This window comes from Phasianus colchicus, chromosome 40 (genome assembly GCF_987193195.1).
Source record: "Phasianus colchicus chromosome 40, bPhaCol1.hap1.1, whole genome shotgun sequence".
Classification (NCBI taxonomy): domain Eukaryota; kingdom Metazoa; phylum Chordata; class Aves; order Galliformes; family Phasianidae; genus Phasianus; species Phasianus colchicus.
The window spans coordinates 1,499,563-1,519,475 of NC_143475.1; the positions used below are offsets into that span (position 1 = coordinate 1,499,563).

Sequence of the window (19,913 nt, forward strand, 5' to 3'; positions counted from 1 at the left end):
CTGGGGTCACCCCCCCCCCGGCCCCCCCCCTTGCCAGCTCCAACAACGACGTCGCCCCCAGGCGTTCGGCCGTAGGGCGGTGAGGTGGGGGGGGGGTGGGAGGAGGGGGAGGGCGACGAGTCGAGGGTCTGCGGTGGGGGGGGGCGGAACCCGAAACCCCCCCGTCTTCTGCCCCCCAACTTTTAACCATGGAAGCGTGGTCGGCAGGGAGGTTGCAGACGGGGCGGGTTGAAGGGCGGGGGGGGTCCCGGCGACGCTGGGGGGGGGGAGGTGGAGGGGCGGGAGGGGGGGGAGGGGGTGGCGGGGGGGGAGGGGGTGAAACCGAGGGGGGGTGAGGGGGGGAGAGAGGGGCTGGAGGTTGGGAGGGTGGGGGGGGGGTCGGGGGGCGAGGGGGGGGCTCCTCCAGGGTCTTGCGGCGTTTCTTGGGGGGGGGCAGAAGGGGGAGGGGGGAGGGGGGGCGAGGGGGGGGTGGCGGCGGCGGCGGAGCTGTGGGGTGAAAAAAAAAAAGGGGGGTGAGTGGGGGGGGGGGGGAGAATTTGGGGCATGGGGGGGATATTGGGGGGGTTTATGGGGAGAGGGAGGGGGGTTTGGGGGGGGACTGCAGCACTGGGGGGGGTTGGGGTGCCTGGGGCACATGGACACACATGGATTTGGGGCAGTTTGGGGCCATTTATGGGAAATGTGGGGGATGTGGGGCAATTCGTGGCCATTTATGGGAAATGTGGGGGGATTTGGGGCAGTTTGGGGGAAATGTGGGGGGATTTGGGGCCATTTAAGGGAAATGTGGGAGGATTTGGGGCGATTTGTGGCCATTTATGGGAAATGTGGAGGGATTTGGGGCTGTTTGGGAGAAATGTGGGGGGATTTGGGTCCATTTAAGGGAAATGTGGGGGTATTTAGGGCAATTCGTGGCCATTTATGGGAAATGTGGGGGGATTTGGGGCAGTTTGGGGGAAATGTGGGGGGATTTGGGTCCATTTAAGGGAAATGTGGGAGGATTTGGGGCAGTTTGGGGGAAATGTGGGGGGATTTGGGTCCATTTAAGGGAAATGTGGGAGGATTTGGGGCAATTTGTGGCCATTTATGGGAAATGTGGGGGGATTTGTGGCCATTTATGGGAAATGTGGGGGGATTTGGGGCAATTTGTGGCCATTTATGGGAAACATGGGGGGGATTCGGGGCAGTTTGTGGCCATTTATGGGAAATGAGGGGGGATTTGGGGCAGTTTGGGGGAAATGTGGGGGATCTGGGTCCGTGGGCACTCACCTGGTTCGGGGGTGGGAGCCCGGGGGGGCTCGGGGGGCTCCTCAGCAGCGCTTTCATCCTCGGAGGAGGAAGAAGAGGAGGAGGAAGAGGAGGAAGACGAGGATGAGGAGGAGGAGGAGGAAGAGGAGCGGCTGCTGCCGGCCCCGCTCTCCTCGGAGCCTTCGTACAGAGAGAACTTGGAGGAGGAGCTGCTGGCGGCGTCGTCTGAGGGACAGAAAGGGGCAAAACGTCACGGGAACGGGGAGAAACGGGGCCAAAAGGGAGGGAAAGGGGTGAAAAATGGGCCAAAAGGGAGAGGAATGGGCCCAAAAGGGAGGGAAATGGGCCCAAAAGGGAGAGAAGTGGGTAAAAAACAGGTGAAAAGAGGAAAATGGGCCCAAAATTGAGGGAAATGAGTGAAAAATGGGTGAAAACCGAGAAATGGGGCTAAAAGGGAGGGAAATGGGTGAAAAATGGGCCAAAAGGGAGAGGAATGGGCCCAAAAGGGAGGGAAATGGGCCCAAAAGGGAGGGAAACGGGGCCAAAAAAGAGGGAAGTGGGCCCAAAAAAGAAGGAAATGGGCCCAAAGAAGAAGGAAATGGGGCCAAAAGAGAAGGAAATGGGCTCCAAAAAGAAGGAAATGGGCCCCAAAAAGAAGGAAATGGGCCCAAAAAAGAAGGAAATGGGCCCAAAAAAGAAGGAAATGGGCCCAAAAAAGAAGGAAATGGGCCCAAAAAAGAAGGAAATGGGCCCAAAAAAGGAAGGAAATGGGCCCAAAAAGGAAGGAAATGGGCCCAAAAAAGAAGGAAATGGGCCCAAAAAAGAAGGAAATGGGCCCAAAAAAGAAGAAAATGGGCCCAAAAAGGAAGAAAATGGGCCCAAAAAGGAAGAAAATGGGGCCAAAAAAAGAAGGAAATGGGGCCAAAAAAGAAGGAAATGGGGCCAAAAAGGAAGGAAATGGGGCCAAAAAAAGAAGGAAATGGGCCCAAAAAAGAAGGAAATGGGCCCAAAAAAGAAGGAAATGGGGCCAAAAAAAGAAGGAAATGGGGCCAAAAAAAGAAGGAAATGGGGCCAAAATGGAGGGAAATGGGGTCCAACAGGGAGGGAAACGGGGCAAAAAAGGAAAAATATGGGGCCAAAAAAGAGGGAAACGAGGCCAAAAAAGAGGGAAGTGGGGCCAAAAAAGAGGTGAAAAGTGAGGAAAATGGGCCCAACATTGAGGGAAATGGGGGAAAAATGGGTGAAAACTTAGAAATGGGCCCCAAAGTGAGAGGAATGAGCCCAAAAGGGAGGGAAATGGGCCCAAAAAGGGAGGGAAACGGGGCCAAAAAAGAGAGAAGTGGGCCCAAAAGGGAGGGAAACAGGTAAAAAACAGGTGAAAAGAGGAAAATGGGCCCCAAATTGAGGGAAATGAGTGAAAAATGGGGGAAAACTGAGAGAAATTGGGCGAAGAACGGGCCCAAATCTGAGAGAAATGGGCCAAAAATTGAGAGAAATGGGCCCCAAAGTGACAACGGTTCCCCAAAGGCACCAAAACCACCACAACTGTCCCCAAAAACCCCCAACCCCATCAGATCTGACCCCAAAAAGCCCAAACCCATCAGACCTGACCCCCAAAAACCCCCAACCCCATCAGATCTGACACCAAAGCCATCAGATCCAACCCCAAAAAGCCCCAACCCCATCAGATCTGACCCCAAAAAGCCCCAACCCCATCAGATCTGACCCCAAACCCATCAGCCCTGTCCCCAAAAAGCCCCAAACCCCATCAGCCCTGACCCCAAACCCATCAGATCCAACACCAAAAGACCACAAACCCATCAGCCCTGACCCCAAACCCATCAGATCCAACGCCAAAAGACCTCAAACCCATCAGATCTGACCCCCAAACCCATCACACCTGACCCCAAAAAGTCCCCAAACCCATCAGCCCTGACCCCAAAAGACCCCAAACCCATCAGATCCGACCCCAAAAGACCCCAAACCCACCAGACCTGACCCCAAACCCATCAGATCCGACCCCAAGAGACCCCAAACCCCATCAGCCCTGACCCCAAACTCATCAGATCCAACCCCAAAAGACCCCAAACCCACCAGACCTGACCCCAAACCCATCAGCCCTAACCCCTAAAAGCCCCAAACCCCATCAGCCCTGACCCCAAACCCATCAGAACCAACGCCAAAAGACCTCAAACCCATCAGATCTGACCCCCAAACCCATCACACCTGACCCCAAAAAGCCCCAAACCCCATCAGCCCTGACCCCAAACCCATCAGACCTGACCCCAAAAGACCCCAAACCCATCAGATCCGACCCCAAAAGACCCCAAACCCCATCAGCCCTGACCCCAAACCCATCTGCCCTGACCCCAAAAGACCCCAAACCCATCAGCCCTGACCCCAACCCCATCAGATCCGACCCCAAAAGACCCCAAACCCATCAGCCCTGACCCCAACCCCATCAGATCCGACCCGAAAAGACCCCAAACCCACCAGACCTGACCCCAAACCCATCAGCCCTGACCCCAAAAAGCCCCAAACCCCATCAGCCCTGACCCCAAACCCATCAGATCCAACGCCAAAAGACCTCAAACCCATCAGATCTGACCCCCAAACCCATCACACCTGACCCCAAAAAGTCCCCAAACCCATCAGCCCTGACCCCAAACCCATCAGCCCTGACCCCAAAAGACCCCAAACCCATCAGATCCGACCCCAAAAGACCCCAAACCCACCAGACCTGACCCCAAACCCATCAGATCCGACCCCAAAAGACCCCAAACCCATCAGCCCTGACCCCAAAAAGCCCCAAACCCCATCAGCCCTGACCCCAAACCCATCAGATCCGACCCCAAAAGACCCCAAACCCACCAGACCTGACCCCAAACCCATCAGCCCTGACCCCAAAAAGCCCCAAACCCCATCAGCCCTGACCCCAACCCCATCAGATCCGACCCCAAAAGACCCCAAACCCATCAGCCCTGACCCCAAAAAGCCCCAAACCCCATCAGCCCTGACCCCAAACAGCCCCAAACCCATCAGCCCTGACCCCAAAAGACCCCAAACCCATCAGCCCTGACCCCAAAAGACCCCAAACCCCATCAGATCCGACCCCAAAAGACCCCAAACCCCCCAGCCCCGACGCCAGCCCCCCCTGACCGTGGCACGCCTCCCGTCTCTCCCTGGCCGCGCTTCTCTCCTCCGGCCGCCGCCTGCGCCGCCTCCTGCGCACCTCTTCGTCCTCCTCTTCCTCCTGGGGGGGACACGGGGGGGTCAGGATCGTGCACGGGGGGGTCTGGGGGGGGGTCCAGGTTGATTTTGGGGTTGAATCGGGGGGGTTTTGGGGCCCACCTTTCCTGAGGACGACTCCTCGCTCTCCTCGCCTTCGCTGTCCAGGCGGAAAAGTTTGCGGCGTTTCGGGGCTGAATCCGGGCGGGGGGCGCCGGGGGGGGCGCCGGGGGGGGCTTTGTCTGGGGGGGGGGGGGACACAAAGACGGGAATTAGGGGGGGCAGAAAGGGTGGCAGTAATTGGGGGGGGCATAAAAAGTGACAGTAATTGGGGGTGGGGCACAGAAAGGGTGGCAGTAATTGGGGGGGGGGGGGGCAGAAAGGGTGAGAGTAATTGGGGGGGGCAGAAAGGGGGGCAGTAAATGGGGGGGGGCTCTGGGGGGGGCACAGAGGGTGGCAGTAATTGGGGGGGCATAAAGGGTGAGAGTAATTGGGGGGGTCTCTGGGGGGGGCACAGATGGTGAGAGTAATGGGGGGGGCAGAAAGGGTGGCAGTAATTGGGGGGGGTACAGAGGGTGAGAGTAATTGGGGGGGTCTCTGGGGGGGGCACAGATGGTGAGAGTAATTGGGGGGGGGCAGAAAGGGGGGCAGTAATTGGGGGGGGGCACGGAGGGTGGCAGTAATTGGGGGGCATAAAGGGTGAGAGTAATTGGGGGGGGGTTTGAGGGGGGTACAGAGGGTGAGAGTAATTGGGGGGGGGTCTCTGGGGGGGCACAGATGGTGAGAGTAATGGGGGGGGCAGAAAGGGGGGCAGTAATTGGGGGGGGTCTTTGGGGGGGGTAGACAGGGGGGCAGTAATTGGGGGGGGCATAAAGGGTGAGAGTAATTGGGGGGGGGTCTGGGGGGGGTACAGAGGGTGGCAGTAATTGGGGGGGGGTCTCGGGGGGGGGGCACGGAGAGTGGCAGTAATTGGGGGGGCATAAAGGGTGGCAGTAATTGGGGGGGGGTCTGGGGGGGGCACAGAGGGTGGCAGTAATTGGGGGGGCAGAAAAGGTGGCAGTAATTGGGGGGGGGTCCTGGGGGGGCCATAAAGGGTGGCAGTAATTGGGGGGGTCTCTGGGGGGGGCACAGAGGGTGACAGTAATTGGGGGGGGGCTCTGGGGGGGGCACGGAGAGTGGCAGTAATTGGGGGGCATAAAGGGTGACAGTAATTGGGGGGGGTCTCTGGGGGGGGGCACAGAGGGTGACAGTAATTGGGGGGGGGGTCCTGGGGGGGCCATAAAGGGTGGCAGTAATTGGGGGGGGGTCTTGGGGGGGGCACAGAGGGTGACAGTAATTGGGGGGGGGTCCTGGGGGGGCCATAAAGGGTGGCAGTAATTGGGGGGGTCTCAGGGGGGGGCACAGAGGGTGACAGTAATTGGGGGGGGGCTCTGGGGGGGGGCACAGAGGGTGACAGTAATTGGGGGGGGGGTCTTTGGGGGGCCAGAATGGGTGACAGTAACTGGGGGGGGCTCTTTTGGGGGGGGGGGGGGCACAAAGATCATTTTGGGGGGAGCATTTGGGGCCATTTTGGGGGGGCATTTTGGGGTTTATTTCCAAACGTTTTTTTTTGGGGGGGGGGTCATTTGGGGCCATTTTTGGGGTCATTTGGGGCCATTTTGGGGGGCATTTTGGGGTTTATTTCCAAACATTTTTTGGGGGGGGGTCATTTGGGGCCGTTTTTGGGGTCACTTGGGGCCATTTTGGGGGGGCATTTTGGGGTTTATTTCCAAACATTTTTTGGCGGGGGGGGTCATTTGGGCCATTTTTTGGGTCATTTGGGGGCATTTTGGGGTTTATTTCCAAACATTTGGGGGGGGTCATTTGGGGCCATTTTTGGGGTCACTTGGGGCCATTTTGGGGGTGCATTTTGGGGTTTATTTCCAAACATTTGGGGGGGGGGTCATTTGGGGCTATTTTTGGGGGCCATTTTGGGGTTTTTTGGGGGGCAATTTGGGGACGGTCATTTGTGGCCATTTGGGGGCTGTTTTGGGGCCATTTCAGGCCACATTGGGGCTATTTGGGGCCATCCTAGATCATTTGGGGCTATTTTGGGTCATTTTAGGGCCGCTCTGGACCATTTGGGGTCTTTTTAGGGCCATTCTGAGCCATTTGGGGCCACATTGGGGCTGTTTTAGGTCATTTTAGGGCCATTCTGGACCATTTTGGGGCCATTTTGGGTCACACTGGGGCTATTTTGGGCCATTCTGAGCCATTTTGGGTCATTCTAGGGCCTTTTTGGGCCACTTTGGGGCTATTCTGGGCCACCTAGGGGCTGTTTTGGGCCATTTTGGGGCCATTTCAGGCCACACTGGGGCTATTTTGGGCCATTCTGGACCATTTTGGGTCATTTTAGGGCCACATTGGGGCTATTTCGAGCCATTCTAGGGCCACTCCGGGCCATTTTGGGCCACATTAGGGCTGTTCTGGGTCATTTTGGGGCCACTTCAGGCCACACTGGGGCTATTTGGGGCCATTCTGGATCATTTTGGGTCATTTTAGAGCAATTCTGGGCCATTTTGGGGCATGTTGGGGCTATTTTGGGTCATTTTATGGCCACACAGGAGCCATTTGGGGCCATTCTGGATCATTTTGGGGCCGTTTCAGGCCACACTGGGGCTGTTTTGGGCCATTTTGGGGCCATTTCAGGCCACACTGGGGCTATTTTGGGCCATTTTGGGGCCATTTCAGGCCACACTGGGGCTATTTTGGGCCATTTTGGGGCCATTTCAGGCCACACTGGAGCTATTTTGGGCCATTTTGGGGCCATTTCAGGCCATATTGGGGCTATTTTGGGTCATTCAGGACTATTTTGGGCCATTTTGGGGCCATTTTGGGTGACACTGGGGCTATTTTGGGCCATTCTGGACCATTTGGGGTCATTTTAGGGCCATTCTGAGCCATTTGGGGCCACATTGGGGCTGTTTTAGGTCATTTTAGAGCCATTCTGGGCCATTTCGGGCCACATAGGGGCTATTTTGGGTCATTTTAGGGCCGTTCTGGACCATTTTGGGGCCATTTCAGGCCACACTGGGGCTATTTTGGGCCATTCTGGGGCCATTTTTGGTCATTTTAGGGCCATTTTGGGCCACTTTGGAGCCATTCTGGGTCATTTTATGGCCATTCTGGGCCACATAGGGGCTGTTTTGGGCCATTTTGGGGCCATTTCAGGCCACATTGGGGCTATTTGGGGCCATTCTGGGGCCATTTTGGGTGACACTGGGGCTATTTTGGGCCATTCTGGACTATTTGGGGTCATTTTAGGGCCATTCTGAGCCATTTGGGGCCACATTGGGGCTGTTTTAGGTCATTTTAGAGCCATTCTGGGCCACTTCGGGGCCATTTCGGGCCACATAGGGGCTATTTTGGGTCATTTTAGGGCCGTTCAGGACCATTTTGGGGCCATTTGGGGTCACACTGGGGCTATTTTGGGCCATTCTGAGCCATTTTGGGTCATTCTAGGGCCATTTTGGGCCACTTTGGGGCCATTCTGAGTCATTTTATGGCAATTCTGGGCCACCTAGGGGCTGTTTTGGGCCATTTTGGGGCCATTTCAGGCCACATTGGGGCTATTTGGGGCCATTCTGGATCATTTTGGGTCATTTTAGAGCAATTCTGGGCCATTTTGGGGCATGTTGGGGCTATTTTGGGTCATTTTTTGGCCACACAGGAGCCATTTGGGGCCATTCTGGATCATTTTGGGGCCATTTCAGGCCACACTGGGGCTATTTTGGGCCATTTTGGGGCCATTTCAGGCCATATTAGGGCTATTTTGGGCCATTTTGGGGCCATTTCAGGCCATATAAGGGCTGCTTTGGGCGATTCAGGACTATTTTGGACCATTTTGGTGCCATTTCAGACCACACTGGGGCTATTTTGGGCCATTCTGGACCATTTTGGGGCACGTTGGGGCTATTTTGGGCCATTTTAAGGCCACATTGGGGCTATTTGGGGCCATTTTAGGGCCATAATGGGGCTATTTGGGGCCATTTTAGGGCCATATTGGGGCTATTTGGGGCCATTTTCAGGCCGTTCTGGACCTTATGGGGCATTTTAGACCCATTTTGAGGCTATTTGGGGCCATTTTGGGGTCCTCTCTGCCCGCTCACCGTCCTCCTCCTCCTCGGGGGGGGTCGGTGGCCGCGGGCGTTTCTCCTCACTGCCCTCCCCCAGCTCTGAGGGCTCCTTCCGCTTCACCTGGGATGGGGGGGATGTTGGGGGGCCTCCAGAAACCCCAATGGGGCACCAGGACCCCCCCAGTGCCCCCAAACCCCCCATTACCACCCCATAACTCCTCCAAATCCCCCAATACCACCCCATAACCTCCCAAAGTCTCCCATAACCTCCCCAAATCACCCATAACCCCCCATTAATATCCCATAACCCCCCCAAATCCCCCATAACCCCCCATTACCACCCCATAACCCCCCCAAATCCCCTCCATAAGCCCCCATTACCACCCCATAACTCCCCCAAATCCCCCATTACCACTCCATAACCCCCAAAAATCCTCCATAACCTCCCCATAACCCCACCAGAACCCCCATAATGCCCCATTACCACCCCATAACCCCCCCCAGGACCCCCGTAATGCCCCATTACCACCCCATAACGCCCCCAAGTCCCCCATAAGGCCCCCCTAATCCCCCCCAGGACCCCCATAATGCCCCATTACCACCCCATGATGCCCCCAAATCCCCCATAACCCACCCCAAGACCCCCATAATGCCCCATTACCACCCCATAACGCTCCCAAATCCCCCATAACCACCCCATAACCCCCCCAAATCCCCCATTACCACCCCATAACCTCCCCAAATCCTCCGTAACCCCCCATAACCACCCCATAACCCCCCCCAGGATCCCCCTAATGCCCCATTACCACCCCATAACGCCCCCAAATCCCCCATAACCACCCCATAACCCCCCCAAATCCCCCATAACCCTGACCAGGACACCCATAATGCCCCATAACCACCCCATATCCCCCCCCCAGGACCCCCGTAATGCCCCATTACCACCCCATAACGCCACCAAGTCCCCCATAAGGCCCCCCTAATCCCCCCCAGGACCCCCATAATGCCCCACTACCACCCTATGATGCCCCCAAATCCCCCATAACCCACCCCAAGACCCCCATAATGCCCCATTACCACCCCATGATGCCCCCAAATCCCCCATAACCCACCCCAAGACCCCCATAATGCCCCATTACCACCCCATAACGCTCCCAAATCCCCCATAACCACCCCATAACCCCCCCAAATCCCCCATTACCACCCCATAACCCCCCCAAATCCTCTGTAACCCCCCATAACCACCCCATAACGCCCCCCAGGACCCCCATAATGCCCCATTACCACCCCATAACGCCCCCAAATCCCCCATAACCACCCCATAACCCCCCCAAGTCCCCCACAACCCCGACCAGGACCCCCATAATGCCCCATATCCACCCCATAACCCCCCCCAGGACCCCTGTAATGCCCCATTACCACCCCATAACGCCCCCAAATCCCCCATAACCACCCCATAACCCCCCCAAATCCCCCATAACCCTGACCAGGACCCCCATAACGCCCCATAACCACCCCATAACCCCCAAAAATCCCCCATAACTCCCTCCCAAGACCCCCATAATGCCCCATTACCACCCCATAAAGCCCCCAAATCCCCCATAACCACCCCATAACCCCCCCAAATCCCCCATTACCACTCCATAACCCCCCAAAATCCTCCATAACCTCCCCATAACCCCCCCAGGACCCCCATAATGCCCCACTACCACCTCATAATGCCCCATAACCACCCACCAGGACCCCCGTAATGCCCCATTACCACCCCATAACACCCCCAAATCCTCCATAACCCCCCCAAATCCCCCATAACCCCGACCAGGACCCCCATAATGCCCCATAACCACCCCATAACCCCCCGAAATCCTCCATAACCCCCCATAACCACCCCATAACCCCCCCCAGGACCCCCGTAATGCCCCATAACCACCCCATAACGCCCCCAAATCCCCCATAACGCCCCCAAATCCCCCATAACCCCCCCCCAAATCCCCCCTTTACCTTAAAGGAGGGCAGCCTCAGTGCCCCCCGCAGCCCCGCTCCGCCCCCCCTCGCCCACTCCACCAAGGAGAGCAGCGCCGGGGGCTCCTTGGGCCGCGTCCTCTCCTTCTCCTCCTCCTTCAGCCGCGCCGCGCTCTGAAACGGCTGTACAGAAAGATGGGGGGGGGGGGCATAACACAACTTAAGACCCCCCCCCCAGCCATAAAAAACACCCCAAACCTTTTAGGGGGGGGGGGGGGGGGGAAGAATACAGACCTTAACCTGCTCCTCTTTGCGCTCCCACCAGGCATCGAAAGCCCGGAAGGCGACGTTTTCCACCATCTTGCGGTTGAGGTCGCGCTGCATGGTGGCTTTCATCTCCTGCACCAACGCCGCCAGCACCCCTTCCACCGGGCCGCCCCCCCCCGCGCCCCCCCCCGTGCCAAAAGGTGAAGAACCCCCCACTCCACCACCACCACCTCCGGGACCCCCCCCCCCAGGGGTCAGGTGGGGGTTGAGAGGGTTAAAAGAGTGAGGGTGTAATGGGGGGAGATGTGGGAGGGGGGGGTCGGTGCCCGGAGGACGGTCGTCGCCGGGGGGGTAATGGGGGGCGAAAGGGAAATGAGGGTGGGGGGGGGGAGGATGAGGAGGGGGGCAATAAGCGCCGTAATGGGGGGGGGTGAATTTAGAAGCGGGGGGGCGCAAACGGCCGAGCAAAGGGAAAGAAGAAGGTGAGGAAGAAGAAGAAGAAGAGGAAGAAGGCGGGGGGGTTTGAGAGTTGCCCCCCCCTCCCCAACGGCCCCCCAGGCGGCCCAGCAGTTCGTAAAGGGCCGGGGGGGGACCCTGAGCGCCGAAATCACCGAGAGGGCGAGGGGGGGGGGAAATCGGAATCGGTTGCGCCGCCCCCCCCGCGGGGTGGGGGCAAAGAAACGGCCATGAGGGGTTGGGGGGTAGAAGGGAAAGTCGGGGGGGTTTGGGGAGGGGGGGGCGGCTCCGGAGGTCGGGGAAATGGGGAGGGGGGAAGAGGTGGGAGGCCTGGGGGGAGGGGAGCGAAATGGGGGGGGTCCGAAGGGGGGGGGTCGTCGTCTTCTTCGGAGATTTCCATGTCCTCGCCTGAAGACGGCTGGGAGGCCTGGGGGGGGGTTAATTAATTAGCGTGTGTGGGGGGTAATTAGTGGGAGGGTCCCTATGGGGTTCTGAAAGACCCCCCTCCCCCCCCCAGATTCAACCTTCCCCCCCCACTTCACCTCACAGCTGCCCCCCCACCCCCCTTTTTGCCCCATAACCCCCCCCACAAAGACCCTCACACTCCCCACAGGCACCCCCCCCCCCACATGCCATCTATGGGGCTGCCCCACACCCCTAAATCCCTTTATAGGACCACCCCACACCCCCAAACCCAACTATAGGGCATCGCTACTCCTCCACACCCTTCTATAGGGCAGCCCCACACCCCTAGATCCCTTTAAAGGGCCACCCCACACCCCCAAACCCAACTATAGGGCATCCCTACTCCTCCACACCCTTCTATAGGGCAGCCCCACACCCCTAAATCCCTTTATAGGGCCGCCCCACACCCCCAAACCCAACTATAGGGCATCCCTACTCCTCCACACCCTTCTATAGGGCAGCCCCACACCCCTAGCTCCCTTTAAAGGGCCACCCCACCCCCAAATTCCCACTATGGGGCATCCTCACTTCCCCAGACCCTTCTATGGGGCCGCCCCACACCCCTAGATCCCTTTACAGAGCCATCCCACCCCCTAAACCCCCACTATGGGGCAACCCTGCTCCCCCAGACCCCTCTATGGGGCCACCCCACACCCCTAAATCCCTTTATAGGGCTACCCCACACCCCCAAACCCCCACTACGGGGCATCCCTGCTCCCCCAGACCCCTCTATGGGGCCGCCCCACACCCCTAGCTCCCTTTACAGAGCCACCCCACACCCCAAACCCCCACTACGGGGTATCCCCACTCCCCCAGACCCCCCTATGGGGCCGCCCCACACTCACCCTGTCCTGCCCGTTGGCTTTGGGGGACTCGGGGGGTCCCTCGGCCCCCCCCACATCCTCAAAGCTGGCAGGGGGCGGCGGGGGGGGTGGGGGGGTGCAGGGCCCGTGCGTTTCCCCGTCGGCGCTCCCGCTTTGGCCTCCCGTGGCGGCGGCGGCGACGCCGGCGGTGGTGTTGGCGACGGCGGCGACGCCGGCGGTGGTGGCGACGCTCCCGGCAGAACCGCCATCCTCCTCTTCCTCAGCGGCGAGGAAGGAGAATTTGGAGCGCTGTTCTTTGAGCAGCGCCTCGATGCGGGAGTCCAGGCTGCTGTGCTGGGCGAAGGGGACGCTTTCGGGGGTGTTTTCGGGAGCGGGTGAACCCCCCCTCGGTGGCGGTGGTGGCGGCGGCGGTGGCGGCGGCGGTTCGGTGACGACGGGCGGTTCGGCGGGCGGTTCGGCGCTGGGTTCCGCCGGTGCCAGCAGTTCGGTGGGAGGCAGAGCGTTGGCGGCGAAGGTTTCGGCGGCCGGCAGGAGGCGGAAATCGGGGTCGGAGGGCGGAGGGGCGGCGTAAAAAGGGTCGGTGGGGGGTTGGGGGTAAGAGCCCGGGGGGGTGGGGAGGGAGGAGGAGGAGGAGGAGGAGGAAGGTGGAGGAGGGGGGGCGTCGTCGTCGCGGGGGGGGCGGAGGCGGGAGGGGAAGGAATCGTCGGGGCGGCGGTGGGAGGAGGAGGAGGAGGAGGAGGAGGAGGAGGAAGAGGAGGATGAGGAGGATGAGGAGGAGGAGGAAGGCAGGCGGGCGTCGGCGGAGGCGTGGCGCTGGTAGCGGCTGTAGGGCAGGAAGGGATCGGAGGGGCGGAAGGGGGTGGGGGGGACGCGGCGGGAGTAGAAGGGGTCGGTGGGGAAGGGGAGTCTGTGGGGAGGGGGAGAGGGGGAGCGGGAGTCAGTGCAGCTGAGACAAAACCGCAAGGCAACGGGTGCCCAGCGGGCACCGACACACACGCAGCAACCAGGACCCAACCACGACTCAACAACAGCCCAACCAGGACCCAACGTGACCCCAAATTCAACCACAACCCAACCAGGACCCAACATGACCCCAAATCCAACTACAACCCAACCAGGACCCAACCACAACCCAACCACGACTCAACAACAGCCCAACCAGGACCCAACGTGACCCCAAATCCAACCACAACCCAACCAGGACCCAACATGACCCCAAATCCAACCACAACCCAACCAGGACCCAACGTGACCCCAAATCCAACCACAACCCAACCAGGACCCAACGTGACCCCAAATCCAACTACAACCCAACCACGACTCAACTCCAACCCAACCAGGTCCCCAAATCCAACTACAACCCAACCAGGACCCAACCAGGACCCCAAATCCAACTACAACCCAACCAGGACCCAACCACAATCCAACCAGGACCCAACATGACCTCAAATCCAACTACAACCCAACCAGGACCCAACGTGACCCCAAATCCAACTACAACCCAACCACGACTCAACTCCAACCCAACCAGGTCCCCAAATCCAACTACAACCCAACCAGGACCCAACCAGGACCCCAAATCCAACTACAACCCAACCAGGACCCAACCACAATCCAACTGGGACCCAACATGACCCCAAATCCAACTACAACCCAACCAGGACCCAACGTGACCCCAAATCCAACTACAACCCAACCACGACTCAACTCCAACCCAACCAGGTCCCCAAATCCAACTACAACCCAACCAGGACCCAACCACAATCCAACATGACCCCAAATCCAACTACAACTCAACCACGACTCAACCCCACTCCCAACCAGAACCCAACTACAACCCAACCAGCATCCAACATGACCCCAAATCCAACTACAACCCAACCAGAACCCAACCATGATCCAACATGACCCCAAACCCAACTACAACTCTACCAGAACTCAACCAAGTCCCAACCAAGACCCCAAATACAAGTACAACCCAACCAGGATCCAAAATGACCCCAAATCCAACTACAACTCAACCAGAACCCAACCAAGACCCAACACCACCCCAAATCCAACTACAACCCAACCTGAACCCAACCAGAACCCAACCAAGACCCCAAATCCAACTACAACCCAACCTGAACCCAACCAGAACCCAACCAAGACCCCAAATCCAACTACAACCCAACCTGAACCCAACCAGAACTCAACCAAGACCCCAAACCCAACTACAACTCAACCAGAACTCAACCAGAACCCAACCAAGACCCAACACCACCCCAAATCCAACTACAACTCAACCAGAACTCAACCAAGACCCAACCAAGACCCCAAATACAAGTACAACCCAACTACAACCCAACCAGATCCCAACCAAGACCCCAAATCCAACTACAACCCAACCTGAACCCAACCAGAACCCAACCAAAACCCCAAATCCAACTACAACTCAACCAGAACTCAACCAGAACCCAACCAAGACCCAACACCACCCCAAATCCAACTACAACTCAACCAGAACTCAACCAAGACCCAACCAAGACCCCAAATACAAGTACAACCCAACTACAACCCAACCAGATCCCAACCAAGACCCCAAATCCAACTACAACCCAACCTGAACCCAACCAGATCCCAACCAAGACCCCAAATCCAACTACAACCCAACCTGAACCCAACCAGATCCCAACCAAGACCCCAAATCCAACTACAACCCAACCTGAACCCAACCAGAACCCAAACAAGATCCCAAATGCAACTACAACCCAACCAGAACCCAACCAAGACCCCAAATCCAACTACAACCCAACCTGAACCCAACCAAGACCCCAAATCCAACCACAACCCAAGCAGAACCCAACCAAGACCCCAAATCCAACCACAGCCCAACTACAATGTGACCCCAAACCCCAACCACAACAGAACCCCCCAAAACTCCACCACAGCCCCACCGCCGTGTGGTTGCACCCCCCCACAACCACACCTCCCCCACGCGTCCCACCTGCCAGCGTAGGCGGGGTCCTGGGTGTAGGCGGCCCCTCGGGTGCTGTAGGGGGTCCCCGGGGTGGGGAAAGCTCCGTAGCCCCCCGTGGGGGGCTCAGGGGTGCCGTTGCCAGGGGTGGAACCGGCACCGGTGCTGCTGTAGGCGCTGTCAGCTGAATGGCGCCGCCGAGATTCGGGCTGGGGGGGAAAAATAGGGTGAGATGGGGGCTGGGGAGGGCTTCAAAATGGCTCTGAGAGGGGATTTGGGGAGTGGGGGATCTTCAAAATGACCCCGTGGGGGGAGTTGAGGGGTGGTGGGGCTTCAAAATGTTTCCATGGGGGGAGCTGGGGGGTGGAGGGCTTCAAAATGACCCCGTGGGGGGAGTTGGGGGGCTTCAAAATGGCTCCGCAGGGGATGCTGGGAGGTAGGGGGTCTTCATAATGGCTCCGCAGGGGGAGTTGGGGGGTGCTTTTAAATGGTTCCAGAGGGGGAGGTAGGGGGTGGGGGGCTTCAAATTGGCTCCGCAGGGGGAGAACGGGGGTAGGGGTCTTCAATAAGGCTCCACAGGAGGAGTAGGGGGGTGGGGGGCTTCCTTCCCCAGCACTTCAAGCCCATAAAATACCCCAAAATGACTCCCTCCAACCCCAAAAGACCACCCCCAGCCCCCAATGACCCCCCCAAAACCACCCCCAAACCTTAAAATATCCCCCAGAACTCTAAACACCCCCCCAACCCCCAAATCCCCCTTTTTAGGTTTTTTTTTTTTCTCTCCACAATTCCCCCACGTTGTCAGCCCCAAAAACACCACCCCCACACCGAAAGGACCCCCCCAGCCCCAAAAACCCTTCCAGGTTTTCTTCTCCATAATTCCTCCACCTTGTCCCCCACAACCAACTCTTCAGCCCCAAACCAACCCCCTCCAGCCCCAAAAAAACACCCTCCAGACCCCAGCAAGATCTCTCCCACCCCCAAAACGACCCCCGACCCCAAAAGCCCCCTTTTGGACTTTTCCCCCCTCCATACCGCCTCAGCCTTGTCCCCTGTGCCCGGTGTCTTGCCACCCGTGGGCACAGTTTGGGGTGTGTAGGCCCCGTTGACGATCAACTCGTAGTACTTCATCCTCTGCTGCCCTATAGGGGAAATTTAACAGCTTTCGAGGTCCAGCACTGTGAGAAACCCCCCCTAAATAAAAAGAAAACCAAAGAGAGAAGGAAGGGAAGGGCTGACCCTTGATGTCCAGCTGGACGTGGATGACGTTGCCCATCACCGGCGTGTTGTGGAGGTGTTTGACCGTTTCCTTGGCGCCGCGGGTGCTGGTGAAGAGGACGCGGGCCAAGCCCAGGTGCTTTCGGGTTTTGGGGTGGTGGAGGATCTCCACCTCCTCCACCTCGCCGTATTTGCGGCACATTTCGGCCAAAAAGGGCTCCCGCACGTTGTCGTTCAGGCGGGCGAAGGTCACTTCTTTCAGAGGGATCTGACCCACGTAGAACTCGTCCAACTGCGCACCGAAAGGCAGCAAAACAACACCACGATGGCCCCAGAGTCATCGAGATGGATAGGAAGGAAATGAAACGGCCTTCACACCAACCCCAGGGACACTGAGATGGACCCAAAGTCATTGGGATGGATGGAAAGGCATTGAGACAACCCCCAAACCAACCCCAGAACCACTGAGATGGACCCAGAGTCATTGAGATGGATAGAAAGGAAATGAAGCGGCCCTCACACCAACCCCAGGGACACTGAGATGGACCCAAAGTCATAGGGATGGATAGAAAGGCATTGAGATGACCCCCAGACCAACCCCAGAATCACTGAAATGGACCCAGAGTCATTGAGATGGATACAAAGGAAATGAAGCGGCCCTCACACCAACCCCAGGGACACTGAGATGGACCCAAAGTCATAGGGATGGATAGAAAGGCATTGAGACGACCCCCAAACCAACCCCAGAACCACTGAGATGGACCCAGAGTCATTGAGATGGATACAAAGGAAATGAAGCGGCCCTCACACCAACCCCATGGACACTGACATGGACCCAAATTCATCGGGATGGATGGAAAGGCATTGAGACAACCCCCAGACCAACCCCAGAACCACTGAGATGGACCCAAAGTTATTGGGATGGATAGAAAGGAATTGAGACGACCCCCAGACCAACCCCAGAATCACTGAGATGGACCCAGAGTCATTGGAATGGATAGAAAACAAATGAAATGGCCCTCACACCAACCCCAGAGCCATTGAGATGGACCCAGAGTCATTGAGGTGGATAGAAAGGAATTGAGACGACCCCCAAACCAACCCCAGAGCCACCAAGATGGACCCAAAGTCATTGGGATGGATAGAAAGGAAATGAAGCGGCCTTCAGACCAACCCCAGGGACACTGAGATGGACCCAAAGTCATTGGGATGGATAGAAAGGAATTGAGACGACCCCCAGACCAACCCCAGAATCACTGAGATGGACCCAGAGTCATTGGAATGGATAGAAAACAAATGAAATGGCCCTCACACCAACCCCAGAGCCATTGAGATGGACCCAGAGTCATTGAGGTGGATAGAAAGGAATTGAGACGACCCCCAAACCAACCCCAGAGCCACCAAGATGGACCCAAAGTCATTGGGATGGATAGAAAGGAAATGAAACAGCCTTCACACCAACCCCAGGGCCACTGAGATGGACCCAAAGTCATCGAGATGGATAGAAAGGCATTGAGACGACCCCCAAACCAACCCCAGGGCCACTGAGATGGACCCAAAGTCATTGAGATGGATAGAAATGAATTGAAATGGACCTCACACCAACCCCAGGGCCAACAAGATGAACCCAAAGTCATTGAGATGGCCCCAAAGTCATTGAGATGGCCCCCAAACCAAACCCAGAGCCACCAAGATGGCCCCAACATCATTGAGATGGATAGAAAGAAATTGAAATGGCCCTCAAACCAACCCCAGAGCCACCAAGATGGACCCAAAGTCATTGAGACGACCCCCAAACCAACCCCAGAGCCACCAAGGTGGACCCAAAGTCATTGAGATGGCCCTCACACCAACCCCAGAGCCACTGAGATGGACCCAGAGTCATTGAGGTGGATAGAAATGAATTGAAATGGCCCACAGACCAACCCCAGAGCCACCGAGATGAACCCAAAGTCATCGAGATGGATAGAAAGGAATTGAAATGGACCTCACACCAACCCCAGGGCCAACAAGATGAACCCAAAGTCATTGAGATGGCCCCAAAGTCATTGAGATGGCCCCCAAACCAAACCCAGAGCCACCAAGATGGCCCCAACATCATTGAGATGGATAGAAAGAAATTGAAATGGCCCTCAAACCAACCCCAGAGCCACCAAGATGGACCCAAAGTCATTGAGACGACCCCCAAACCAACCCCAGAGCCACTGAGATGAACCCAAAGTCACTGAGATGGATAGAAAGGCATTGAAATGGCCCACAAACCAACCCCAGAGCCAACAAGATGGACCCAAAGTCATTGACATAGCCCCAAAGCCATTGAAATGACCCCAAAATCAACTCCAAAGCCACTGAGATGACCCCAAAAATCACTGAGATGACCCCAAGATCAACCTCAAAGCCATTAACATGAACCCAAAGCCATTGAAATGACCCCAAACACACAGAGACGACCCCAAAGACACTGAGACGACCCCAAAATCAACCCGAAAGCCATTGAAATGACACCAAAGCCACTGAGATGACACCAAGATCAACTCCAAAGCCATTGAGATGACCCCAAAGACACTGAGATGACCCCAAAGTCACTGAGATGACCCCAAATCAACCCCAAAGACACTGAGATGACCCCAAAGTCATTGACATGGCCCCAAATCAACCCCAAAGCCATTGAGATGACCCCAAAGTCACTTAGATGACCCCAAATCAACCCCAAAACCATTGAGATGACCCCAAACACACAGAGATGACCCCAAAGTCATTGAGATGACCCCAAATCAACCCCAAAGCCGTTGAGATGACCCCAAAGCCACTAAAATGACCCCAAAATCAACTCCAAAGCCACTGAGATGACCCCAAAAATCACTGAGATGACCCCAAGATCAACCCCAAAGCCATTAACATAACCCCAAAGCCATTGAGATGACCCCAAAATCAACCCCAAAGCCATTGAGATGACCCCAAACACACAGAGACGACCCCAAAGACACTGAGACGACCCCAAAATCAACCTGAAAGCCATTGAAATGACACCAAAGCCACTGAAATGACCCCAAGATCAACTCCAAAGACACTGAGATGACCCCAAAGTCATTGACATGGCCCCAAATCAACCCCAAAGCCATTGAGGTGACCCCAAAGTCACTTAGATGACCCCAAATCAACCCCAAAACCATTGAG

The 19,913-nt window shown here is 57.1% G+C and overlaps 1 protein-coding gene across 1 annotated transcript in view; it reads right to left on the reverse strand.

Annotated features, from left to right (window-relative positions):
- The window catches only part of SETD1A (SET domain containing 1A, histone lysine methyltransferase), a 51,016-nt gene that overhangs the window by 22,573 nt on the left and 8,530 nt on the right, over positions 1-19,913 (reverse strand). Inside the window, 12 exon segments of the mRNA XM_090130328.1 lie at positions 35-128; positions 1,224-1,470; positions 4,405-4,498; positions 4,597-4,715; positions 8,622-8,709; positions 10,590-10,733; positions 10,845-11,531; positions 11,533-11,700; positions 12,584-13,469; positions 15,549-15,727; positions 16,554-16,660; positions 16,758-17,028. Of these exon segments, the coding sequence (XP_089986454.1) occupies positions 35-128; positions 1,224-1,470; positions 4,405-4,498; positions 4,597-4,715; positions 8,622-8,709; positions 10,590-10,733; positions 10,845-11,531; positions 11,533-11,700; positions 12,584-13,469; positions 15,549-15,727; positions 16,554-16,660; positions 16,758-17,028 (3,084 nt within the window).